Raw genomic sequence first — 27,610 nt, 5'->3', positions numbered from 1 at the left:
AACTGCAAACAAAACCATACGCCGTTTAATTCTGGGATTTTCGACCCACCCTAATGCATATATTGAGTGGGGTTGATCATTTTTACTGAACACATACACATGGCGAATCCTCGATGGATGGCTCTCAATAAAATGGAATGGAAGAAAACGAACGACTCAGTATCACAAGAAACTCAGAAAGAAGGCTATGACCTTCTTGTTCACCCTTTCTTCAAGGCCATTGCCGATAATGAAGGAAAAGTGGTTGTATTGTGGAATTTCGTAAAAGGCCACGGTTGAATGGACGGCCTTTGAGACAGCGGAACAGTCCTGGAAATACAAGGTACGTCATGTTATAGAAGGTACGGAGTTGGGGTAATTTTAGGACACGGTGTAAAAATGGGAAAGCCGGTTTTTTGGTCTTGGACTCTTTACAGTCCAAATGTTAGTTTCACAATTTAAAACATCATATTTGCTAGAGCGTGTGTTGTGTGTCCAAAGTAACAAATCTTGAACAAGAAACACTGTTCCATTTCTACCCTGTGTCCTAAAATTACTCTTCCTGATCCAAGTTTACCTTAACTGTGGAAAGGAAAGAATGTGGAAAGAATCTCTTGCAATTACATTGTGAATTTGTTCAAAAGGAAACAATATAAACAAACGAATGCATGTCAGTCAGGCAGCACTTCTTTACGAACAAAAGAACCCACCATGAAACTGACTGTGACGTCCGCGAGTCCGCAGAAGATAAGGGTTGGTGATGTGATAGCCTTCAGGTTGTAAGATGGGGGGTCAGGGGATCCGTACAGCTCGACGTTCCTAGCCCTTCCGAAATCGTACTTCCGAAACTCGCCATCTGCAAAGATGCGAAATTCGAGAAAGGAATGGTGACGTCACACATTCACTGATAACCCTCAGTATTCCAGGCAACCTAAAAAAACATTCTAAAATGCTGCAACAGGTTTCTGAGTATACCGAGCACGTGGAAATTCTTCATGGCATATGCAATTAAAATAATGGAATGATAGAATAAAAATGGTATTGATTTTGAATTGGGTTCATACTTCTAGCCTAACAGGGCATTTGAGCAATAGAGAACAGGCAAATTCAAACACCGCCATGGGAGAAGAAAAGATTACCTCTTTCGATGCTTTGGGCAAAATGCGCACATTGACGTATTGAAGCTCCAGATGGAAATCTGATGGTGAGTGCACGTAGCAGTTTCTGTAATAAGACATCGTTTAGTAATGCAGTCTCATTTCAGAAAAGATTTTCTATTTTCCAGAAAAATAAAATGGTGAGAATATTTCTGATGTATTTCGGGAAAAAAAAGAAAGATTGGAAATACAGGGTGAGTTTTTTCAATGTGTCAATAATTTGGAGGTAGCTTGGGCACCCCGAGAGGTTCTTTTTTCCCTAATGAACTAGTGGGCGCAAACGACTAGGTACGGAGAAAATTGATATTTAGAAATGGGCATTTGCACCTGCCAGATAGCCACCTGCGGTCACTGAGGGTCACGTAACCTCACGAGAGGATGTCGTGGGTCTTGCGGGGATGCAACGAAGGTCGCAGGGGTGGGGCGGACCTTTCAATAGTCATTTCAGAGGGGTTGCCGAGGGTCTTAATTGGCTGACGCAGTGGCCTGCGTAACAGTGGATCTCGCGGCTGTCTTCACGAAGGTGGCAGGACTCCACGGTTTCTCCGTAAAGTCAGTGGCACTCCCTCGAGTACTGCGAATCCCATGACACCCACTCGTGAGGATCCGCCACCCTCAGTGGCGGCGGGAGTAGGGTGGTCCAAAAAAAATTGAAGTTGCTCGGATCGTCCAACGCCGCCCGGATTTGGAATCTACATCGAAAAATATGTAATAGGTGTTTTTTCCGTTTTCGAAAAAAATGAATTTCAGGACCTCCGCAGAGCCCTCAAAGTTTTTAACAGTGCTATTATTAGGAAAAAATCATAACTTGGTCATTTTTTGACCGATTTTCAAAAACGAAACGGAGATTTGTTCGTTTTTGAATGCTTATTACGAAAAAAAATATGGCCAACCCTCTTTTTTAGTTTGTCTAACTTTCAGGGGCAAAAAATGACTAAATTTCGGCCCAAATTGGCAATAGTTTCGGTTTGTAGGCCGCTTCAGCCACTCTAAGTCCACCCTGTCAGCATGGCGGGGTGCCTCCACCACAAGGCAAGCCCCATGAACAGAATTGGTATGCCGGGTGCACTTTGCCTTCCTTCCAGGGGCATCAAATTGTGGATTTTTTCGAAAATCTATCAATAGTGATGTCTCTTGGGGCCTCTGGACACTCAGATGGGCACCCTTTCACACGGTTCGGTACCCGCACTACGTAAAAAGTACAAAAAATAGGAACGGACTGTTGAGGACCTCATGCCTACCTCTCAGGACCAAAAAAACGTAAACATTCAGAAAATTCCTTCATTTTGATGGCTTTTCTTGTGGCCTTGCGTGGTTTGCGGTCCCTCGCGTCAGCAACGTCCATTACGCTCATATCACGTATTGTGGGTATCAACCCGTGTGAAAGTGTGCCCATCTGAGTGCCCAGAGGCCCCAAGAGACATCCCTATTAATAGATTTTCGAAAAAATCCACAATTTGATGCCCCTGGGAGGTAGGCAAATTGCACTCGGCGTCCCAATTCTGTTCATGGGGCTTGCCTTGTGGTGGAAGCACCCCGCCATGCTGACAGGGTGGACTTGGAGTGGCTGTAGCGGCCTACAAACTTAAACTATTGCCAATTTGGGCCAAAATTTAGTCATTTTTTGCCCCTGAAAGTTAGACAAACCAAAAAGAGGGTTGGGCATATTTTTTTTCGTAAAAAGCATTCAAAAACGAACAAATCCCTGTTTCGTTTTTGAAAATCGGTCAAAAAATGACCAAGTTACGATTTTTTCCTATTTATAGCACTGTCAAAAACTTTAAGGGCTCTGCGGAGGTCCTAAAAATCATTTTTTCGAAAAAGGAAAAAACACGTATTTCATATTTTTCGATGTAGAATCTAAATCCGGGCGGCGTTGGACGATCCGAGCAACTTTACTTTTTTTTGGACCACCCTAGGCGGGAGCCTACCTCGTGGGCAAGAAGTTAAATTACAAAACACGTATTATCTCAGCAACTAGACGTTTGCGCTCACTAGTTTACTGGCGAAAAATGATTCGCTAGGGGTGCCTAAGCTTCCTACAAATTATTGACACATCGAAAAAACTCACCCTGTATTGACCAAACCGATTATTCAGGTGTTTTAGGGCAAAATTTGTAGTTGACGCCTTTTTTCAGGTTATCCAGGGATGAAAGAACTTGATTCAAAGGCGCCCAAATTTGGTTGAGGAAACTTTCCTCTCCCGTAATTACGTATTAAGCCTCTCAGAGGCTTAACACCGAAGACTTACACCAAAGACTTACACCATAGAAACCATATTTTCAACGTTTCCAATCTTTCAAGGGCCTAGGGAACAGTTCCGAAGTACTTCGGAACTATTTTCAATCTTTCCGGAAATATTTCCGGACCCCGAATCTCTATTTTAGAAGCTTGACATCACAGGACTTGACAAAATGTCACGCTGTAAATCAGCCGTAAATTACCTCCATTCCCATTCCAACGGGCGTGACACAATGCTCTAGGCAGCGTGATATTTTGTCACGATCCTTTCAGCGCAATGTCCCGCTCCCGGAATGACAGTGATAGACCTAACAGGGTTTGACAAAAGTCAGGAATCAGTGGTACGTACGTCACTGCCTAAATAACTGTTCTTTCCCGCAAAGAAGTCCGAGAGCATCCTGCAGACTGGCGCGAAGATGGCGTTGCGTTTTGTCGCAGGACAAATAGTGGTCAGGGATACATCCGAAAATGGCATCTTGTCGTTTATGGCGTGTTCTCCGGTGACATCCTGGAAAACAGCTTCGTTGAAGAGACAGAACCTGCTGAAACCTTATGCACACTCTCATACCACGAATGTGACATCACGTTGAAACGAACGTGACAAAATGTAACGTACTTTTCCAGCGTTGCGACACATTCGTTTGAATGTGAACAAGCTGACTTTTGGCCGATTCACACCCAAACGAATGTGACATTTTGTCACGTTCGTTTCAACGTGATGTCACGTTTCTGGAATGAGAGTGCATTCACTGAGCAGACAATCGTGGTCCATGCCGCGAGGTTGTGTGGCCAATAGTCTAAAAGATTTGACCTCGTTTCGTAGCGTAGTCATCGCACTACGAAGCGCAAACGTGTCCAACGTTGCCGATACCCTTTCGTTTAACATGGCACGAACGAGGCAGATTTCGCCTGGGTGGAGACGAGACTGGCATCCACCGCTTTACTATACACCTAGTCGGTCAAGTCCGTGTCCACACCACGCTTGCGGCATTGGCCGCATTTGTGTTTTCAGTGTTGTAAATTCACTAAATTAGGTTTAGAGTGTAAGATACACTCTCAGACGATTACTGACACGGTAAAAACGGAACCTGGTTTTCCCAGGAAGCCTATGGTAGAGACATAGGTGATTTCCAGGCAGTTCCTGGGAAAACCAGGTTCCGTTTTTACCGTGGACTATTTCTCATTAGCAGACGTATTTCTGTAAGTGACCATAATACTTAGTATTTCGTTCTTTAATACTTGAAAAATTATTTTTAATTTACTTAGAAAACAGTTATATATAAGTTCAGTAATTAGAAATTGCCAAGTAATACTGAGAACAAAAACTAGGTATTTTGGTTGCTTACTGAAATGCGTGTGCTAATGAGAAAAAGGGAGTAAACGGCTGAGAGCGGACGGACGCACCTTGAGTCGATTGGTAAATGCGGGGAACGTTTCCATCACGACTTTGGCCATACGATGCAAGCCAGCCGGGTTCTTGAAGAAACCCGCCGGACCGAAGAAAACGTTGGCTATAATCTTTGCATTATACTCCGGACGTTCGGACAGCAGCACCATGGTGGCACTGCAGCTCATGGAGAACGACAGAGCAAAGAGGCGTGCGCGCCCCGTGGCGTTGAGCACGTAGTCTATCATGGCGGCCTGATCCAGGATGCCGTTCTCATGCCAGCTGGAACAAGTGAAGCAAACGATGGCATACCTGTCGAAGACACGGAGAATCCAAACGCTATGAGAATAGCATCAATTGGTGAAATGCAAAAGCATTGCACATGAAGTGCAATGCCACCCTATTCCCATGCATTAGCATGGGGCCTTTTCGGAATGCAATGCATTGCACGTAAGGTGCAATATGCACTGCAGGAAATAACCACAACAAGAGTACACAAATTTCTGGCAAATTTTTTATCAGGTTTTTATTGTACTTTCGAAGTACAACAATTGTTGTACAAAGTACAATGAAACCGGCATGACGAGTGATGGGCAGTGCAGGCGTCGTTGTGGTTTGTACAATTCTCGTTGTACTTTCTACAATCCCTGTTGTACTTTTATTGTACAGTTTTTGTTGTACATTTGTTGTACTATTCACACTTTTTCTTGCAGTGTGGCTATCGCATTGCACGTATGGTTGCGATATCTCAGCTGCATTGCACCTAGGGATGGTAAAATACCGGTATTTTATATTTTGGTATTTTACATCGGTTTTAAACCGAATAAAATACTGAAACATACTGGTATAAAACCGTAAAATACCAAGAAATTCAGAGTTCTCGGTTTAATACCGGGTTAAAACCGTATTATACCGTAAAATACCGACCAATAAAATACCGGAGCCATCCCTAATTGCACCATACGTGCTATACTCATAGCGTTTGGAATCTCAGTGGAGTTACCAGTGGATCGGCAGCGCGCATGTGATCCGTCACTGTTATAAACTCCGTCCTTCGATATGGTGAATATATTGCAGAACAGAGGACGGAAACACGAGAAAATGTTCGGAATGTCCGTTTACGCTGTGAGAAACGAAGTGTACATTTCCAAAGGTACTGTTCAAAAGGCACATTGCCGAACGCTTTTTGAAAATTTATCACGAATCTTCATCAAATTACGAATAATCATCGTTAGGTTGCAGAGGATCTGTGTAAATTCTCAAGGATGCTTCAGAAACCAAAGAATGTTCGGAAATTTACGAAGAAGGTTTCTTTAGCAACATTTTTCGCCATTGAAATTTGGAGATTTATTTGAACAGTGCACACGCCAATTTCTGGAAGTTTTAGGACACAGGAACGATAGACCTGTTCCATTGATTCACTTTCGAACACTTCGTCTGCATGCAAAACCCAGTGTTCTGTATGACAACTGACCTGAAGTCCCAGAACTCGTGTGACTTCGGACTGAGAGTTTTGTGCTTTACACCGTAATGAGATCCTCTAAAGTTAGCCAGCCATACATCGAATCCATGGTCAACAAGCTGCAATGCTGTAACACAACAAACACGAAAAAAGAGTCAGTTTAAAGGATACCGAAAAGAGAAGTTTCGATGTCCTGGAAATATTTCTGACAAATTTCGCTTAGTGTTTAAAATCCTACCACTAGATCGATTTATTCCAAACCAGGGCGTGCTAACTTAACATTTATTTGCGATTTTTGACATTTTATTTCGTAAACGGCTCGAATTAAAAACAAGCTAGGGCCCGGCCTTCCGTCGAACCGAGTTGCCAGCTCCGCTTCGCTGCGCCGGCAACTCGGTTCGACAGGGGGCCGGCCCAGCTTGGCCTGCCGGCGGCCTTTCCTCGGGCCTTCGGCCCTCGCATCAGACCCAAATTGGCCAGTCGAAGGCCCGGGCCTTCGGCCCGCTCGCATCACACACCCCGTGAGCGGGTAAAGCAAAGTTATCGATGTACCATCGTGACTTAGGCCCGCCCTTCTATTCACAATATGCAAAAGTCCTTACACTTTTTACTCCAACTGTCCTTAGAATATGCCCATTTCATTTGTCTCTTAGCCCTCATTCCGAAAATACCCATATTTGCCATGCTACTGCAACTCCTTGCAATAAGAGGCACAGCACGAGCGCAAAACGAGTCCGTCGCACTTTTTCCCATAACTCATGAAGGCGGGCTCCTGGACCCCCCTTCCGAACCCTCGAAGAGGTCTTGCCAAGACCTATCGAAAACTTAAGTAAAAATTTTCAGTCGGTCGACCCCCTTTTTTCAAGATCCTGATGTGACTAATGGACGAAGTCGGGCTCCCGGACCCCCTTCCCGACCCCTCGTTGAAAAGGTCTTGCTGAGACCAATCGAAATCTGCAATAAATTTTTTTAGTCGGTCGACCCTTTTTTTTGAAGATCCTGATCTGGCCAACTTGTACAAGGTAGGTTTACGCCAGACCGCGTCTTGTCGTAACAGGCTTCGCGATGTCTCGCTGCATGTTTCTCCAATCCGCGCCCGGCGTACCTACCTTGGCCTGCGGCGCTAGCCTGCCTTCGGCAGGCAATGGCTTCTCCATCGTCGATTTTTGGCTGAGCGATAGCGAAGCCTGTTACTCAGGTGGGGTTGAAAAATTTTTCCTGTCTGCGTGCGTGCGTGCGTGTGTGTGTGTGTCCGCGCTACTCCTCCTGAACGGCTCGGCCGATCTCGGTGAGATTTTGCACACTTTTTGGGTATGTCCTTGGCTCGTCACACGCGAAATTTCACTATCCTAGCTCAACTGGTTCGGTTTTTTATAGCCGAAAAACACATAAAAAACGGCGAAAAATCGAGTTTTCTGCAGGCAGATCATTTCTGTCTTGAAGAAAGGGGGGTCTGGGGGGCGGAGCCCCCCAGCCTCGACAAGTTAAAAAGTCAGGCCAATGCAGCCCTAGGCACGAAATCAAATGCTGTTTTGACCTCCAATCACGCAAATCGGTATGCGGATGCCTGGAAAAGAAACCTAGCCTGCCGAAGGCAGGCAAGCGCCGCAGGCCAAGGTAGGTGTAACGCCAGGCGTGGATTGTCGAAACTGGCGCAGCATCGCGAAGCCTGTTACGACAAGACACGGTCTGGCGTACACCTACCTTGTCCTAACTTGTTGCTTGCTGGGGGGCTCTGCCCCCCAGAGCCCCTTCATTCTAGGTAGAGTTGCTTCATCTGCAGATAACTCGATCTTGACCCTTGTAACTTTTTCACTTGTCCGGGCTGGGGAGCTCCGCCCCCCAGACCCCCCTTTCTTCAAGACAGAAGCAATCTGCCTACAGAAAACTCGATTTTTCGCCGTTTTTTCAGTGTTTTTCGGCTATAAAAACCGAACCAGTTGGGCTAGGATGGTGAAATTTTGCGTGTGCCGAGCCAAGGACATACCCAAAAAGTGTGCCAAATCTCACCGAGATCGGCCGAGCCGTTCAGGAGGAGTAGTGCGGACAGACACACACACACACAGACAGACAGACAGACAGGAAAAAATTTTCAACCCCACTGGAGTAACAGGCTTCGCTATCGCTCAGCCAAAAAGCGGCCGATGGGGTCGGGACCAGGTCCATTCATCTTGTCTCGTCGCCCCGATTCCAAAAATACCCATATGTGCCCTGCTAGCACCAATAATGGCGGAAATCCCCCTCTCGCTCATGAAAACCATGATGCACCTGCAGCAGCCCTTGTGCGACCCGGACGGGATTTGCACCACCGGATTATTTGTTTGAACGGTACTCCTGAAGTTGCCTCCAAATCTTGTCACTCTAGCTCAACTCCTTCCTTGTACACAGACGCCAACAACAACAACGACAACAACACACAGACACAAAGGCAAATGCATAGCCCCCCCCCCCTATTTTTTGAATAGAAGGGCGGGCCAAAAAATATGCAAAGAATCACTTAAATTCAAAATCAAATTTTAAATTTAAGTTACCCTGTGCATTACTTTTTCACCTCTCGTCGTTGACGAGATAAAGGCACTCAAAATCTCAATAAATGTTGAGTTTGCACGCCCTGTTTCAAACACGGCAAAAACGGGATCTGGGTTTTCCAGGCAAACCCTGGGAATACAGATTATTTTTACAGGGTGGGCCTAGGCATTCCGGGCACTTTTTGCCGTGAAAGTCGCACGCCCCCAAATCCATTAAATTACGAATAACGGCTGTTTACGTAAAGTACTTTTTACCAAAATTCTCCTCACGACAAAGGAAATTTACCCGGTCTTTAGAATGTTTGATGGGAGCGGTAGCCAGACCCCTCCAGAACTAGCAACAATTTGACTGTTAACTCTGTTATCCAACAAATGTGACGTCACACTCGTCAGAATGTGAATTTCATCGCGTTCGTTTGAAAACGATGACACAATCGGGTGAATGTTGACCAACGTTCAAACGAATGCGACACCACCCTATTAAGACGGCAGCGTCACGTTACAGTGAATATGCTAGAATACACTAAAAGTGGCTCACGAAGAAATTTCAGCTCTGTTCCAGTGAACTTCACGCAAAAAGAATTCAAAGCAACGTTTATAAGAAATACAAATCTTTAGTGTTTTCATTCTCAGAAACAAGGAAAATATTTGGTAAGGGAGTGTGGGGCGATTTGTAACAGATTTTGGAATTCTCTATACAAAATAAAGAACATTCTGCATATCGGTGTCAAACTTGTGCCAGTTGAGCAGTCTGGCTTTTCATCTAGACTGTGCAGCTCCATTGGATCAATCTGGAGTCCGTAATCTTTGAAATCTAAGACGTTTTCCAAACCCTTGCATGCTGTTACGAATCGCCCCAGCATGGGGTGATTTGTAACAGCCATGGGGCTTTTCATAACATCCTACACATTAAATGAAACATCGTCGGGAATGGTATCTCCTCCACCAGTTGTTCTTCGGGCGTCCTGCAGACGTCTAAAAATCTACATTACAAGCTGCCGTTGACCGCCTGAGCATTAACTGATAGGCTATGTCAATCCTCACCTCACTTTTTTCAATTTTAGAGGAAAGCATTGAATAACTCGCTTTAAAATGCATTTCGAGCTGTGTAAATGTATTGGAATAAAAAAGCAGATGATTCGAGAAATAATTCAAGCATTTAACAGCAAAAACTACTTAATTTCTTGTTTTTATACGGGTCTGTTACGTATCACCCCAAATGCCTGTTACGCAAGAAATCCGTCCCTAACTATCACTGGACAAAGTAAAAGCAACTTATGCCACGTGTTTACATTGTAAAGGGGTCACGCTTCAAGGCCCCAACGGTACTTTGATGCTGATTCATACGTGGGGAGCCTCAGACAGAAACTTCCTAGAACTCGAAATAAAAGATTTGCCAGTGTTCGGTGTACCCTATATTTCATACGCCCTCCAAAACTATACCTGAGCACCGATCACATCCGCTTCGATTGTTCAAGGACCCTGTACTTGAAGCGAAAGAGGGGCCATACTCAGATTTTCCTCTGCTCCCTCCACTTAAATTAATAAACGCATTTGTTACGAATCGCCCCTGTTACAAATCGCCCCATACTCCCTTAATACGAAGTAGAACTTCCTTCAAATTACGCTTGCGCCATTTCCTTGGCATTACTAAGTATTTCTTCGTCAGACATTTAAAGTAGGGACGGCCGATACCGATTCGATACTTGGAGGTATCGATACTTTTGCCTAAAGTATCGATACTTTTTACTCGATACTTTTGGGTTCGATACTTTTAGGTTTCAATACTTTTGGGTCGATTTCCCTCGATACCTCGATACTCTGGCCCCGCCTTCCGACACTGCGCATGCGCGGTCTGAAGACTGGCAACTTTTCGTCGCGCAACCAAAATTTCCAGTTTTTCTTATGTGGGTCATTCTACAGAAATGTTACAATTTCGCAGTTAGAACCGTGAAAAATTAAAAGTTGTCCGATTTCATTCATATTGGGCTTGTTTTTCTTGTTTCGGCATGCAGAATGCGAAACAATATCAAGCGTCACACTTTTCGAGAAAAAAAAAATGTCCCCCTGAAATCATAGGGGAAATATCTACGGAGTAAATTGACGTCCACGGAGTTTACATTTTGAAGCAAATACCTGGATTGTAGCCGAATGAGTTGGAACAGAAGACCGCGCATACACAGCTGACTAAAGGACCACCAAAGCATTGTTTTTATCCTCATTTCGTAGGTTTAACGCACAGGGGATCCGCGGCAAATCGGGTACGGAGTTTACATACAAAAAAAATACGCGACCCCCTTTTTGAAATTTTGATACCAATCAGATGCTAGCCATTGGACTCACATCCCTCAAACTTGGTGACTAGATGTGTTTTTCATCCGGAATCCATTGCAGCCTTCAGATTGAGGCTGCTACTTCCCGTTTGTCTCCTGTAGTACCAAACTCGTTACAGTGCACATGTGGATTTTAGGGAAGTAAAAACTTCGGGACAAAAGTTAATTCTGTGCAGGCACAAAGCTTCAAACTTTGAAGGAAAGTCAGCGGGGTTAAGTTAAAGTATGAAAGTGCCTTAGCAAATAGAGCCGTCAGGAATGATTGTCCTGCGTCTCGTTTAGACATACGAGAGGCGCAAACTTAGTGAACTGCGCATCGGGACAGCCACGGAGTTTACATTTTGCACCTTCCGGAGGCCACAGCCATCTGAAAACCTCAGAAACTTTCAAACCCAATAGTGGATCATTTTGAAGCACAAAAAGCACCATCTCATCGCGCAAACCGCGTCTTTCTAGGACGAACCGTTTCGTCACAAAGGGGCAGGGACATCAAATTGTAACATTTCTGTAGAATGACCCATGTTTTGATATGTTAGATTATAAATTCACTTAAAAACTGGCAATTTTTACTGAGGAAATACTTACTGAGGTTCATTAAAGTATCGACTCGATACTCGGGCGCATCGATACTTTTGAGGTCGAGGATCGATACGCCGATACCTTCGGCTGCTGGAAGTATCGATACCCAAGTATCGATACGTTTAGAGGTATCGGCCGTCCCTAATTTAAAGTCTCTGTTGAAACAAGCTTAGTTTGTAGTGTTGTTAACACTCCCAATTTCCTAGTGAGAAATGCCGTGCAGTCATAATACTGAGCTAATTCTCGGCACTTTACGACACAAATCTGTCATATTCCCAAAAATGTGTTCGCTGTATGAAGAAATTGGTCATGAGTTGCTGAAAACCTTTATCCGTAGGTTACTAACTTCGCTGCGCTGTCATGTTACTAAGCTTTTTGTTTGTATTGCGAAGAAAAGCTCATGTCAGCAGGATATTGGGAGTGAACGATACCTACGTAGGTTTTCGTCCTCTCGGAACATCCACACCTCACTGCTCGTCAAGAGGGCGTGGCCCACCAGGACCGGGGTGTTGTGGCTGCTGGAGTTGTGCGCCTGTGGCTTCGACAGGCGGTGCATGGTCAAAATGTAGCCGTCGGTCGTCACCACGTCGTGCGAGTCGGCGCGGTAGCCGTAAAATGCCGCCAGCTGATGGAAGGACACACACAGGATGCCGATAAACTGAGAGGAATAAAGTTAAGAACTCTCAAAAGTATAAATTTATGATTTCGTTTTATATAAGGTGAGTTTCCTCAATGTGTCAATTATTTGCAGGTAGTTACGGCATACCGAGGGGATCATTTTTCATCGATGAACTTATAGGCGTAAACGTCCAGGTGAGGAGATAGTGTTTTGTTATTGGCCTTCGCGCCTGCGAGGTAAGCAGGACTTGCAGTTCTCACGGGAATGCCACTGACCTTGAACAAGAACACTCTTAGCACGTTACTGACCTTTTGCTCATTTTGTCAGTACTTATGGTGAACTATAAATCTATGTTTTGAAATGTTAAATAATAATGTACTGACAATTTGGATTTGTGCATGATTTTACAAAGGAAATTTGTCATAATTACTTATAAAATATTAAGTATTATAGTTCCTTATACGAATACGTAATTAATGAAGAAAAGTTCAGTAACGTGCTGAGAGTGTTTCCGCGGAGTCCTGCCACCCTCGATAAGACAGCCGTGAGATCCACTGTCACGGGGACCACCACCACAGCCCCTTGAGACCCGCAGCACCCCCACTAGGCCCGCGACACCCCTCGTGAGGTCCTGCGACCCACAGTGGCAGCGGGTGCCCAGCTCGCAGGCGCGAAGGCCAATTCAAAAACACCAATTATCTCCGTACCTAGACGTTTGCGCTCACCAGACTGGTGGAAAATAATCCCCTTGAGGTGCCCAAGCTAGCTACAAAATATTGACGCATTACAATGAGGATGAGAGAGTCATGATCATGACTAAAACTTTTGGCGAGAAATTCTTCAAAACCCAAATTTGGGTGAGAAAAGTTTCATCATTCAAATTTGAGTCATAATTCTGGATTCATGTAGGTAACTGATACACCCTTCCTCACCCAAATTTGGGTAATGAAGTATATCTCGCCTAAAATTGGGTGCTATGATCATGAGTTTTTCATTCTCAGTGTAAGAAAACTCACCCTGTATTACACGGTGAAAACGAGAGCTGGTGTTCCCAGGAACTCCCTGGAAATCGCATGTCTCTACCATACGCTTTCTCGGAAAACCAGGTATCGTTTTTACCGTGTACTTAAGTAGTCGGCGAAACTTTTGTATTACCAGTCTTTCTTCTGCATGACAATTGTGCAGTAGGGTGGATCTTAATAGAGCATTCTAGTCGTCGCCGATCAAAGAACAAAAAGAAGAACAAAACCGGAAGCCGGGAAGAAACGGAGTAGGTATCAAGCCCGGTTCCAGCCAGAAATGTCGACAAATATTTTAATTTCCTGTGTCAAAAAGTGTTAGGATCAAATGAAAGTGCTTTTAAAGGCGATACGCCACAGAAAACTCAGTAATTAGTCCACTTAGGGATGGCTCCGGTATTTTATTGGTCGGTATTTTACGGTATAATACGGTTTTAACCCGGTATTAAACCGAGAACTCTGAATTTCTTGGTATTTTACGGTTTTATACCACTATGTTTCAGTATTTTATTCGGTTTAAAACCGATGTAAAATACCAAAATATAAAATATCGGTATTTTACCATTCCTAAGTCCACTCATAGAAGTCTGGGAGGTTATGTCGCCGGCGCACAATGATGCAAAGCCGAAAAAAGTCGCGCAAAATTATAGAGTGCCCTGATCACTGCCAATTTTCAGGCTGTGGGGTTTTGAGGGTCGCTGACCTCATTCCTGAAGAAATTCAACGTATGCGACCACTACAGGGGCGGATATAGGAATGTTGAAGGGGGTTACACTGTAACGCTGCGCTTGATCACTGCCAAATTTTGTGCAAAGATGTTTAAAGGGTCGCCGACATTATTTTTGAAAGGATGGACATGTGCGACTACCACAGCAGGGGCGGAGCTTTGGTAGTTTAGGGGGTAACACTGTTACGCTGTGCTTTGTCACTGCCAAATTTTGTGAAACGAAGTGTTTAGGGTCGCTGACTTCTTTTCTGAAGAGATTGAACGTGTACAACCACCACAGGGTAGGAACCAAAGCTGGAACTTAAGGAGAAACGATTATGGTTAAGTTCGGGAAATGGAAGTTGACCAGTCATTTGTGACAAAGCCGCGACTTTGGAGTCGATTCTTTCGAAAAGCGCAACTTTTCGCAACCTGACACCATACAGACCTTAAAGTTGGCCCCAGGTACTACCATGTGGCTGTGGCTGACCGGTTCGCAAGTGTTCGCAACTCGACTTATTCCACTTCAAAATCAACAAAAATGGCAAATTCGGCTATTATTTTACGGCGAATATTTGGTGACTGAGAGCTTTGCCGTTAATTATAGCAAATGTAGCGGATTTCTTGAACCCTCAGCTTTCCAAAAACATACAACATGTTACACTTTGTTCTGCAAATGCCGCCACAACGAACAGTTTTCGCACCGCATGTCGCTCTATTTGGTTTTTGCATCAAATTGCTCTATTTCAGCGCCATAAAAAGATAGGCCTACCCATTTTGTGGCAGAAAAGAGTTCCGCCACCATGTAGTTCGATCATTTCTGCGCTCAAAAACGTCAGTCCCTTTAGGGATGGACTAAATCAACGAAAAGTGCTTTTTGCGCGACTTTTTACCGTTTTGCATCACTGTGCGGCGCTAGTTCCGGCTTCGTTCTTCTTCTTGTTCTTCGATCGGCGACGACTAGAATACTCTATTTCTGACCCCCCGTTATTATAAGCGAAATGGGGACCCTAGGATGGTAGAAGACCATTAACAAATCGCATTTGATCCGGAAAAAAATTGTATCAGCTTTAGGGGAGGGGCTCAAAGTTGGGTCAAAACGTCCAAATTGGTGGTTTGTCAAGTATTGCCGCCGGATCAGATGAGATATCAAAACGCCTGACGTCTCAAAAGATGCGGAATTTAATTACCTTTCTAAAAAGCTGTGAATCATTGTTGCAGCACAAATATTTCCACTTGAATCATTGCAATTTATGCAGAAAAGTGGGGTCAAAAATATCAAAATCCGTCCAATTTCGGCAGGTTTGAATTCTAAAATTGGCCGAATCGATATCCCTTTACAGAAATGGATGGATCTCAACAACACTGTTAAAAAATTCGGATTGAAATTTCATAACATGTTAATGTAATTATTATCACTTTTCTGTTATGAAATTTCATGGCGATTTTCTGCAATGAAATAAATTTCATTGCAGAAAATCACCATGAAATTTCATAGCAAAGTGTTGTGAAACTTCATTAAATTGTTAATGAAAATTCATATGCGAGTTTTGACATTTTATTTCCAATTGTGGTTTTGTATTTCATAAATGGGTGATGTAATCTCGACCGGTATCTTGACTCTTAGTTCAATACCAGTTCTAAAAATTGCAAGCGGGCTAAGCCCACCTTAGACAAAGAGCTTAACCCGGAGTGTAACTCAGTGAGAAGAGTTGGTGGCAAGTTGTACCACAATCACGAGGAGGCTCTCGCTGGACCTAACCCAATGGCCGACTGTAGGCGCCAGCGAGTCGCAACATGGTTCTGCGTTTTTCTCGACTTCAGAGTAATATTTTGTTTAACACTTTTAGCATACGTCTAGAGTAGATATTCACTTAGGTAACCAAGGATAAACTTTTGAAAAAATATTGATTTTACTTAAATGAATAGGCAAAACTTACAAGTGAACGAACACGGCACTCCGAGCGCCACCTAGCGGCAGCTTCTTGAAACCTGACTTTGAGCCCAGGTTAGGGTGGGTCGAAAATCCCAGAATTAAACGGCGTATGGTTTTGTTTGCAGTTGACCATATTAGAAAAGAGATCCCACAATGCTGGGGTCTGGTGACGTCATCTTCCATCTCTTTGGAGGCTCCAAACTTGGGTCTAATAATGAAAAATTGCACTTTTGGCCCTACAGGGACCAAACCATGCATCGCCCAGGATGCGGCTATCTCGCGATGGGTGCGGAATATGTTCCTTTATATTCCTGCAAAGTCTGGGCGATGTGGCTCAACATCTTGGTTAAGCCCGGGCACTTGTTTTAACGCTAAAAAAAAGTTGCAAAACACTAAAAATTGGATTTAAGGGTCTATTGTTTGCTCCAAGGTCCCATATACATACATGCATGGAAAAAGCTCAAAAAATGAAATTTTTCAGTATATTTAACTTTGTGATCGGACGTAAATTGTTGCCAGGGCGAAACTTTACACATTTCTGCAAAAGCTCAAAAACACTAAAAAGTGATCTTTAAGAGAATATGTATTGCCTGTGAATCCAATATGATCATACAGTTCGAAAGATCTAAAAAAATGCAAAATTTTGGTATATAAAGTTTTGTGATTAGACAAAAACTCGAATAGTTGCAAGATAATTAACAAGCAAAGCGAAGCAAAGCCCTTGTTAGGCAAGAGATGGCACGACGAACGTTTACACTTTCTTCTATAATTAACAACAAATCGAGTTTTTGTCCAATCACAAAACTTTATATACCAAAATTTTGCATTTTTTTAGATCTTTCGAACTGTATGATCATATTGGATTTACAGGCAATACATATTCTCTTAAAAATCACTTTTTAGTGTTTTTGAGCTTTTGCAGAAATGTGTAAAGTTTCGCCCTGGCAACAATTTACGTCCGAACACAAAGTTATATATACCAAAAAATTGCATTTTTTGAGCCCTTTCCATGCATGTATGTATATGGGACCTTGGAGCAAACAATAGACCCTTAAATCCAATTTTTAGTGTTTTGCAACTTTGTTTTAGCGTTAAAACAAGTGCCCGGGCTTAACCAAGATGTTGAGCCACATCGCCCAGACTTTGCAGGAATATAAAGGAACATATTCCGCGCCCATCGCGAGATAGCCGCATCCTGGGCGATCCATGGTTTCGTCCCTGTAGGGCCAAAAGTGCCATTTTTCACTATTAGACCCAAGTTTGAAGCCTCCAAAGAGATGGAAGGTGACGTCACCAGACCCCAGCATTGTGGGATCTCTTTTCAAATATGGTCAACTGCAAACAAAACCATACGCCGTTTAATTCTGGGATTTTCGACCCACCCTAGCCCAGGTGGCTGACAGGCCGCACCATGTGAGCAGTGGATTGACCACAGTTTGCGTTAAATGATACTAAAATTCTTTTTTGGTGCGACGTTTGATTTACTATACTCATATTATCACGCTACATTTACTCAGGGAAGAGCATAGGAATATTCCGAATCACGATTAGGTTCAAACTCAGTCAAACCTGAAGTTCCTTCCACCCGGGCAATGTGCACTGTTAAAAAATGGTTGTACAGAAATAATCAGATGAGTGAAAATTTAGTCGTTCCAAAACATAGAATTTCATCATGAACCAAAGCGAAACAAATGTCGTTGAGTCTAGTAAGCGACATTTTGTCGTTGAAGGACAAAATTCTTGTTATCACTCTTTACGATACAATTTATGTGGAAACAACATCTTTTGCAATTATCTGCTCAATTAAAGCAAATTATGAATAATCATCTATTTTGTTCTTCTAAGTCATAGGGAAATTACTAATGTTTAAAAAACCATGCTAAATAAATTTAGCGACAAAATTACTCTATGAATATTGTCGCAGACATTACAAAATACCTTTTGGACTTTCAATACTTGTCGTTGATGTGTTATTGTTGGTGCGTTATTACAATTTAGTCGTTGTGAAATTATCCCTTAGTTCCAATACGCCTACGGTTTAACAAGCTATTTGTTCCACAACAAATCTTGTCGCTAAAAAAGTTAGCAATAAATGTGTCGCTAAGTTACGACAAAATTTTTATGAGTGTAAGAGCCATCAAAACCTGCCCATCACAAGTCAAAGACCGACATGAAATTTTATATCTTGGTTATAAATTTTCAGAACCACACTAAATTTGTAGTTTCACGTTTTGACTTTTCATCAAATTTCTTGACGTTTCATTGCAGACTTGATTTTTCAAGGAGATATTATAACGTTTCATGGAATGTGTTCTGACATTTCATTATATTTATGAAATTTTATGGCCGCTATGAAATTTAATTGCGTTCATGAATTTTCAATGCATATTCGTAATGAAAATTCATAACATTTTTAACAGTGAAGACAAACAAAAAAATGTCTAAACATGCCGTAGTCTAAAATGCGAAATGAAGCAGTAGTTTAGCCTCAAATGTGCCACAAACCACCGTTTTTTCCACCAAAAGGGACACTTAGCGTTATTTTTTCGGAGCCAAAGTAGCTATGGCCACGAACGTACTGGGAGTCCGGGACTTTTGCCTTCAAATTTGAGTTGAGGGGCTCCAAGCTCACCTGGAAACCAAGTTTAGTCAAGTTCTTGCCTGCCGACTAGCTCTTTTGGTGGAAAAACGATGACTTTTGGCACTTTTGAGGCTAAAATACTGCTTTTAGAGGAATGTCAACGCTGCTAAAAGACGATAAAAATTCGTCTCGCAGGCTGCCAAACTTTGCCAACCTCTTGAAACCTCCTAACTCTTATCGCGACGTGAAGCTTAAATTGTCCCCTTTTGAATGCACCAAGCGGAATTTCCGCCAATTTCCGCCGAGAGGCCCAAAAGGCGCGATATACATAATCGATTAGTGTCATGCGTGCTATGCGTCCTCCCGACCGTTTGTTCGTTTTAGGACTTCCCGTGGTCCGATCTTCACAAAATTTGGTATGCAGCCCCCTTGGGTGACCCTTAGAACCACCTGGTGGCAGCAAACCTAATCCGAGCTTCCGTGGCGCTGCTGCAGGTGCATAATGTCTACATTGAGTCGAAGAGGATTTAGGCACAGTACGTAGCTAGAATAGCATGTATGGATATTTTTGGAATCGGGGCGATAATTCAAAGGCAACGGTCCTAGTTTCGAGCAAATCGGAGAGGTTTGGACCCGGGTACAAATCCCGGTGGGGGTAACCATTTTTTTTTAAATTCTAGTTTTGCATTGTTTTATATGTTTTTAGGGTTGCTGATGACGTCAATTTCATTCATTTAGACCCAGACCCAGGTTCAAAACCCGAAAGGGTTAAACAAAGGTGGAATTCGCGAATTTTTAAATATACGGGAGAAGCCTAAGTTGTTATAGTGTATCGCCACTTTCCCCCCCGTTCTGCTACTCCAATGGGTCAAGGGTACGCCTTTGACTAAAACAAGGTAGGTTTACGCCTCGCGATGTCTCGCGGCCTGGTTCCCCCAATCCGCGCCTGGCGTACCTACCTTGGCCTGCGGCGCTAGCCTGCCTTCGGCAGGCATTGGCTTGTCCATCGTCGGGAGCAGTTCTCGCGAAATGGTTAATTTTGGGCCCCGAACCTTTTTGAAAAAAAAGTTCAATTGAAACCGGTTTTTTTGCATTTATCTTGTTAAGAACACCACTAGGGATCATGGATTCATCGGGGCGAGCTATCACCCCACTAATATAGAAAATATCGCAATTTTAATTTTTTTGCTGTCCACGGAAATTACACAGCCTCAGAAATTGTCCACGGAAATTACATTTTAATGGGCCCCTAGAATAGCTGCGACACGAACGCAAACACCTAGCAGTTTTGGCAGCTCCCTCCACATCTGTGCATTCTGGTTCCATGTTGCGTGCCTCACAATAAGATTTCGGGCTAGACCACAGTTTGATCGTATGCCGTTTCCGGCCCGACATATGCCCGCGTGCACTGCCAAACGGGACATGGCCGTCCTTACTAGGGTGCCACGTTATACTGGCGGAGGAGAACCTCATGCGGCTACAACGTCCCACTCATAGTGTGACCAGTAAGTGACGAGGTATACATTCCCCGGGAGGGGTGAGGGGCCCCCAGCCTAGAACAGCCTTTTTGAGCAGGACTGGGTCCGGTGTCCACCTCTCCCGGCTTAATTCCCTGTCTCGGGAACAACTGTGAATTCATTTTCTTCTGACCACGGTTGCATAGTGTTTACCTCCCAGGCGGTACCTCTCACACTTGGCAAATGATGGGCCCTACAGTGGACAACGAAGGAAAGTCCCACTTGATCAGCTCCTGCGTGTCCTCGTTCGGAAAATATTAAATAATGGGTGCGGTCAGTTAAGGAAAAGTTGATCGGCGGTGCGGTCTATTTAGCCCTCCTAGCATATATGGCACCAACGTTTACTAACCCATATTTTCGGAAAGGGTAAAGTTTGAGGAACATATTGCAGTAATTTATTCGATAAACTGGGTCTTAGCATTCGAACGGCAAGCTTAGGAAAGACAGGAAAACGGAATCGTCACGAAAAGGTCACCGTGAGCTACAGGTGATGAAATTTCGTCACGATTCACTGTGGCAAAAAGCTACGGAAAATTCTGTAAACAACTTGTGCTAATTCTCCGTAGCCCCCTTGTCAGTATTCTCCGTAGGCTCTTACAGTATTCTCCTTAGGACCTTACAGTGATCTCCGTAGGACTGTACAGTCTTCCAGGCCCTACGGAGAAGACTGCGCGGTCCTAAGGAGATTACTGAACGGCCCTACGGAGAATACTGTAAGAGCCTACGGAGAATATTGATAAGAGGGCTACGGAGAATCCTGGCAAAAAAATTAACAGGATTTTCCGTATCTTTTTGCCACAGTGTTTGAGCACATATGAGGTCACATGTGACCCGAAATCAGCTCACGATGAGCTTTTCGTGACAATTCTGTTCTCCTTGGGGTCATGTTGCTTAACATATCGGTCAGGTTAAGTCCACCGCAAGTCTTAAATGGTCTGGTCAGCTAGACCCCAAAATACAGCAAGCCCATTTTTCGCAAGACTCAAAGCTTTCGGTTAAGCTTTCCGATCTGAATGATCAACGTTGAACGGTTTCACTGACTCGCAGTCAGAACTGTCATGGCAGTATGCCGGCCGCGCCGAACAAAGCAGCATAAAACCGCTTGGTTGTCCAGAAAATACATTGTTTGACCAATCTGATGAGTGGAGTCGAAAGCTTAGACTCTTGAAAAAAGTCGGGTCGCTGCTCGTTTGGGTCCATTTTGTGACTAGCGGCGGGTTTAACCAGATGGATGTTGTGTTAAACTACGCCACGACTTTCCTCAGCTTGGCTTTTGGGTGCTAAGACCCAAAACGTCAAATAGATTACAGAAACCATTTCCCCTTTTAGAAAATGTATAGGTTATTAACTAATGTGCCTGAAATGCCTGAATTTGCATTTGAGACGGCTAAAAATACCGCGGCGCGAGCAGTGCGCCGCTCGATCGACCTGCCGATCAACTTTTCTTCAAGTAAACGCACCTGTAATTGGCCAGTGACCTATAATCAGTGCATGCTTTCTTGGGTTAGCCAATAAGAATGGCATTCCCTCCATAAGAGAGGTGTAAAACAGAAAAATATCGACATACTTTAGAGCTGAGGCCCCTTGCGAGGCCAAAATCACGTGAAACGCAACGAAAACCCCATTTTGACCACGGAAATTACAGTCCACGGAAATTACATTATTGCATGAAATGGGGTTTACAAGCCAAACCAAAAGTGCCACCGGAACCAAAATTTTACTGGAACAACTTGTCCACAAGGCAAACACACAAGGATTGGTTCGCAATCAAAATTTTGAATGGTCTGCTAGCAATGGGTGGAACGGAAATTACACCTATTGCTTGCTAGGCCAATTTTTTCGCCGCTTTGAAACTTATTTAAGTTTATATTTTCCGTTCTAATGGTGCCACATTACTCCGCCACTTTGCAAATTGTGTAGAACGAATGCACCAACAATATGAGAAAAGTTTCAGAACGATCGCACATAAGGTAGAAAAACCGTCTCAAAAAACCGATTTTAGACTTTTCGAATTTTAGTTGTGGAGGACAATTTTCGGAGTCATCTTGTGTCTGCAAATTTTACCCGAGAGATACGTTCTACACGTCAAAACGTAGCCTCACTTGCGTAAAACAAAATGCACTTCGCGAAAGTGATTTCTCATACTCCCTCGGGCTGTAGTAGAGGCGCGAAGCCCCAAATCTGGAGCGTAGGACATCAAAAAGTGTCCACGGAAATTACATTCTGTGGTAAAACTTGCAATTTAATGGCGGAGGGAGGCAAAACTTCATCCTGGTAAGAATTGTACCTTGTCCGCAAGGTCAAAAAACATTAAGGTAGGAAAAGACCCCGTTCAAATCGACTTCAGGTTGGAAGAACCAGAGAGAGGACACGAAATTATCACATTTCGCGAGAACTGCTCTCGGTTACTTCTTTCTAGTTGCATGCTGGGGGGCTCCGCCCCCAGACCCCCCTTCATTCTAGATAGAGTTGCTTCATACAGATAACACGATCTTGATCCTTGTAACGTTTTAACATGTCGGGGCTGGGGGGCTCCGCCCCCCAGACCCCCCTTTCCTCAAGACGTTAGTGATCTGCCTGCAAAAAAACTCGATTTTTAGCCGTTTTTTAGGTGTTTTTCGGCTATAAAAACTGAACCAGTTGAGCTAGGACAGTGAAATTTCGCGTGTGCTGAGCCAAGAATATACCTAAAAAGTGTGCGAAATCTCACCGAGATCGGCCGAGCCGTTCAGGAGGAGTAGTGCGGACACACACACACGCACGCACGCACGCAGACAGGAAAAACTTTTCAACCCCACCCGAGTAACAGGCTGCGCTATCGCTCAGCCAATAACGCCAGAAATGGATTCAGCGCACCTGGGAACACTTTAACAAGAAAACATTCGGGAAGATCTCTTTAAATTTGTTTTTCTTAGCTACGGCAATGGGTCAAGGGCACGCCACCGACTCAAATTGACGCCAGAAATGGACTCAGCGCACCTCAAACCCCCCTAGCAGCAATGTCATTTCGATAACTGAAATCGCTTTTCTGATTCTGACCCATAGTGTGCCAGCGCCAAGACTCAGCGCAGATGGAAGTTCATAGTGGAGTATGCCGTCTGAGGTTCAGCTTCTCACTGAAAATCTACCGGCGTGACTTCGTGCCGCTGCAGGGGCATGAATAAAGTGTCACGCCAATAAACGGCATGACACAAAAGTCACGCCAAAAATCGGCGTGACTCAAAAATTCGCGCCAATTTTTGGTGTTAATTTCTTGTCATGCCGCTTTTTGGCATGACTTGTCTCATAAAACGCATTGTCATTCACGCCAAATGGCGGCGTGACTCACATGACACGCCGTTCATCGGCGTGAATTTCGTGTCACGCCAATTTTTGGCGTGACTTTTGGTCACGCTTTTCGACCTATCAAAGCGTTCATTTTGAAGTCCCGAACAAATCCTACTTTTGGGTCCACAACAAAGAGAAAACTTTTTATATTTTAACAAAACCTTCAACGCTTTTTTGAAATCCCGCAATCTCTGTTTGATCCACACAAGGGGTTAAAAAGGCAAACAGAAATGTGGAACAACCCCCCCGCCAAAATGGAGATCGGACTTTGTTCGAGCGACCCGAAGGAGATCGGTCTTTGTTCGAGCGACCCAAAAGACATCGAGGGGTCCTATTCAAAAGATCTTATCTGGGCGTTCCCCCCAAGACAATCTTATCTTAAAGGCCTGCAAATTTCACTCATTTTGAACCGTCAGAATAAACACGACGGTAAGCGAAACATATTTCCACATGCACTTTTGGTTTCTTTGATCTTCCACCTTTAGATTTACTTTAACATACTCACAAATTACATTGATATGTAGATGTATCAAATGATCAAACTATGTGAAATTCACCTGCGTTTAAGATAAGATTGTCTTGGGGGGAACGCCCAGATAAGATCTTTTGAATAGGACCCCTCGACCTCGGTCTTTGTTCACAGGACCCATCGATTTGGCCATGTGTCCGACCATAACGTTTTCAGTGAGCTACCTTTATACAGAGGTGGGGCACGCTTTGCGATGCACTCGTGCAGTGCCCTGACGACTCGGAGGAGAAAAACGTAAAAACAGTCACGAGTTATCATGAAAAGCACCGCTGACTCTCAGAGCCCGGTATCATTATGAACTCAGTTTGTAGAACTGAGTTAGTGAATAACAACACTGTCATTTTCGAAGAGAACAGAATCGTCACGAGGAGCGCATCGTGAGCGTGGGATATTTCAAGTGACACGTGTGACGTGATTGGCTGAGCGATAGCGAAGCCTGTTACTCCAGTGGGGTTGAAAAGTTTTTTCTGTCTGTCTGTCTGTGTGTCTGTGTGTCCGCACTACTCCTCCTGAACGGCTCGGCCGATCTCGGTGAGATTTTGCACACTCTTTAGGTATGTCCTTGGCTCGGCACACGCGAAATTTCACTATCCTAGCTCAATTGGTTCAGTTTTAATAGCCGAAAAACACATAAAAACGGCGAAAAATCGAGTTTTCTGCAGGCAAATCAATTCTGTCTTGAAAAAGGGGGGTCGGGGGGGCCGAGCCCCGCAGACTTGACAAGTGAAAAAATTACAAGGGTCAAGGTCGGGTTATCTGTTCATGAAGCAACTCTATCTAAAATGAAGGGGGGTCTGGGGGGTGGAGCCCCCTAGCACGCAACAAGTTAGACGTAACCGACGACGGAGAAGCCGTTGCCTGCCGAAGGCAGGCTAGCGCCGCAGGCCAAGGTAGGTACGCCAGGCGCGGATTGGAGAAACAGGCAGCGAAGCCTGTTAGAACAAGACGCGGTCTGGCGTAAACCTACCTTGTATATACACTACTCCAAATTTAACTCCTGAATTTAGTACTTTGAGTGTGAAGCTGCTGACAGAAGCCCTACAGTATTTCTTGGCATGTATGAAATAGGTGTGAGTGCAGATTGCAAACTCTGTTCTTCAAAGTGCGGAGACTAAGAATGACACACTTTCACATTTTAAGCGAGTATTGTCCACCCTTGGTTTTGCAGTGCTGTTCTGTTCACACTAAGAGAAGCCCATCCCGGCACTCTTAAGGGGGGACATCACTCCAAAGTGATCAAAAATTGCAACTTTTTTTTATTAGTTTATATTATAGACCATTCCTTTCTGCGTTGAATAGTGAAAACCGCATTCCGGAATTCAAAAAATTGCAGTTCTAGGAGGTTGTGCGCCGCAAACATGCATAGGGGAAAAGCCCAGTTCCCCCAACTTTCATCGCGTTTTTCTCGGAACATGTAATTGCAAACGGTTGCTGGCCTCTAGGGCGCAGTTTTTGAGCTACAGCGGGAAGATTTAGCATGGAAGCTCCTACGACATGCCGCTATGGTGGGTAGCAAAATAATTTGCATTGGTCAATTTTTATTATTTTTTTAACGTTTGAAATTGAACAATTTTGACCAAAAAAGTTGAACAATATTTTTTGGTATGTAACAAACACAACTTAAAATGATTTTTGAAATGTGATTGAGGTACCCACCATAGCCAGACATCTCATGAAGGCTGTCAACAAATTTCAATGTTCTAGGTCAAACCGTTTGGCGTCCAGCGCTGCAACAGTACGAAATGGTCTAACCTAACACTCAAAAATGTGTTTTCAACGAAATCGCTGTACTGCCCTGGCGGATTGACTTTGTGTTGTTTTATACTTTACCTGTTAAAATATGAACAATTTTTCTCTTTCCGTTTGGTTTTTATGACGTTTTTACAAAAGCACTGTTTTTGGAGTGATGTCCTCCTTAATTTTTTTTTCTGAATTTACAAATATTTTTGGTACAAATTGTTTATAAAAGGAGTCATAAATTTACAAGATTATGTTGTTTGTCTATAAACACTTTTCGTTATCTCCACCGCACGAACAGTCAACTGCCAACACCATTATCATAAGCTATCCACTTCGTAACGAATCCAAAGTATATCAAAATTGTTACGTCTGACATGGGGACGTTTTCAGGTGTCAGCAGCCGATTGCTCTCATACTTTAGGCTCTCCAAGGCCACCTCAAAAAAGAATATTCAGCAGTCACAGTTCGTCCTTAAAGTCAAGTGCAACTAGAACAAACGTCATTATTGGAGATTTTGTTCACAATGAAACAAGGAACAACGTGCAACGACCTTTTTTTTTCAATTGCGACGGCCAAGATGCTCAATTTGGGGTGTAAATTTGACCGAGGGTGCTGCGGACATGACGAAACACAACAATTGTGTCTTCTGAAGCCTGCACGACTTTCGCATTTTAGACCAAAGCATGTTTTGACGTTTATTGTTTGTCTTGTTGAGATCAATCCATTTCTATAAAGAGATATCGATTTGGCCAATTTTATAATTTCACCCCACCGAAATTGGAGTGATTTTGACATTTTTGCCCCCACTTTTCTGCATAAATTGCAATGATTCAAGTAGAAACATTTGAACTGCAACAATGATTGATAGCTCGTTGGAAAGGTAATTAAATTCCCCATCTTTTGAGACCTCAGGCGTTTTGATATATTATCTGATTCGGCGGCAATACTTGAATAACCACCAATTTGGGCGTTTCGACACAACTTTGAGCCCTCCCCCAAAGCTGATACAATTGTTTCCGGATCAAATGCGACTCGTTAATGGTCTTCTGCTATCCTTGGGATCCCATTTCGCCAATAATAACGGGGGGGGGGGGGGTCAGAAATAAAGATCCACCGTATTGTGCAGCCAGAGAAGTTCCAGTATTCAATGTTTTGGCACTTGTTGAAACGAAGTTCATAGAGGTGCTGAGCATGGGTCTCAACAGTCACTTTTCCCTGGAACATTAAACAACTTACCTTCTCGACTGCTGACGATTGGAGAGAAGCCATGGCATAGGAGCAGCAGGCAGCCGTGATTGTGAGCGTCAAAAATTGGGCTGACATTTCAGGAGTGAGAAAAAGGCGACTGCTGACGTTTTTACTCGGAATGAGGCCGTTTCCTGCACAGGATAAGAGGGGAATTCATTCACTAACCGTCTACCCTGGCTTATATTAAGTCTTTTTTATATAATTTTTTTTTGCTTATCATGTCAAATCAAAGGCAGCAAACCCATCCTGCTTGAATTTCAAAATACTTTAGCTTGGGCAGATTTTACAAGTTGAGTTCGACTTGATTTGGATATCATCATATTCCCTAATGGTTGGCGTTAAGATTTAGCACTTGAAAAATCAAGAAAATTGTTCCGTGATTTTTCCAAAAGTGATTAGGAAAAGTAACAGTTAGGTGCAAACCGAACTGAAATATGCGAGGGGGCAAAAACGCGGGATTTTCGTGTACACATGATTCGGAAAACGCAATGATTTCATGGCTGATTCGCCTTATTTTGCGACGCACCAGGGTGATGTTGAGCGTGTTTGTGTGTCTTAATTGTGTTCGGAAAGAAATGATTTCGGACTGATTTTGCCTGTTTTCGTGTGATTCTGCCTGATTTCGGTCGAATTTAGTGATTTTGGTTGATTTCGGATTGCTTGATTTCGTGTGATTCTCAATGATTCGCATGTGATTTCGGGGGCCGTGTACACATGATAGC

The 27,610-nt window shown here is 43.7% G+C and overlaps 1 protein-coding gene across 2 annotated transcripts; it reads right to left on the bottom strand.

Annotated features, from left to right (window-relative positions):
• Positions 1-27,007, bottom strand: LOC117651240 (lipase 1-like). 2 transcript variants are annotated; one of them, XM_034395062.1, is made up of 8 exons: positions 26,877-27,007; positions 12,102-12,291; positions 6,239-6,353; positions 4,782-5,046; positions 3,727-3,885; positions 1,119-1,203; positions 690-835; positions 1-309 (listed from the first exon to the last, which is right to left on the bottom strand). In XM_034395062.1, exons 1-8 carry the CDS (start codon positions 26,961-26,963, stop codon positions 163-165), a joined length of 1,194 nt encoding a protein of 397 aa, XP_034250953.1. In that variant the 5' UTR covers positions 26,964-27,007; the 3' UTR covers positions 1-162. The 2 variants fall into 2 exon arrangements, with proteins under 2 accessions (XP_034250953.1, XP_034250955.1); XM_034395064.1 differs by lacking the exon at positions 26,877-27,007 and adding an exon at positions 13,441-13,569.
• Positions 27,008-27,610: the final 603 nt, after the last annotated feature.

The sequence above is a fragment of the Thrips palmi genome, unplaced genomic scaffold (genome assembly GCF_012932325.1).
Source record: "Thrips palmi isolate BJ-2018 unplaced genomic scaffold, TpBJ-2018v1 HiC_scaffold_5, whole genome shotgun sequence".
In the NCBI taxonomy this organism is placed as follows: Eukaryota; Metazoa; Arthropoda; class Insecta; order Thysanoptera; family Thripidae; genus Thrips; species Thrips palmi.
The sequence above is the reverse complement of the archived record's forward strand: the minus strand, read 5'-3'. Positions and strand labels throughout refer to the sequence as shown.

What these genes read in the sequence shown, in the direction of transcription:
- LOC117651240 (XM_034395062.1), bottom strand. Translation starts at nt 26,963, where the DNA reads ATGTCAGCCCAATTTTTGACGCTCACAATCACGGCTGCCTGCTGCTCC. An exon ending in CCGAGAGGACGAAAACCTAC is followed by an intron (nt 6,354 to 12,101) that starts GTAGGTATCGTT and finishes GTTGTGTTACAG; the next exon opens with CATTGCAGCTTGTTGACCAT. An exon ending in CATTTACCAATCGACTCAAG is followed by an intron (nt 3,886 to 4,781) that starts GTGCGTCCGTCC and finishes GCTGTTTTCCAG; the next exon opens with GATGTCACCGGAGAACACGC.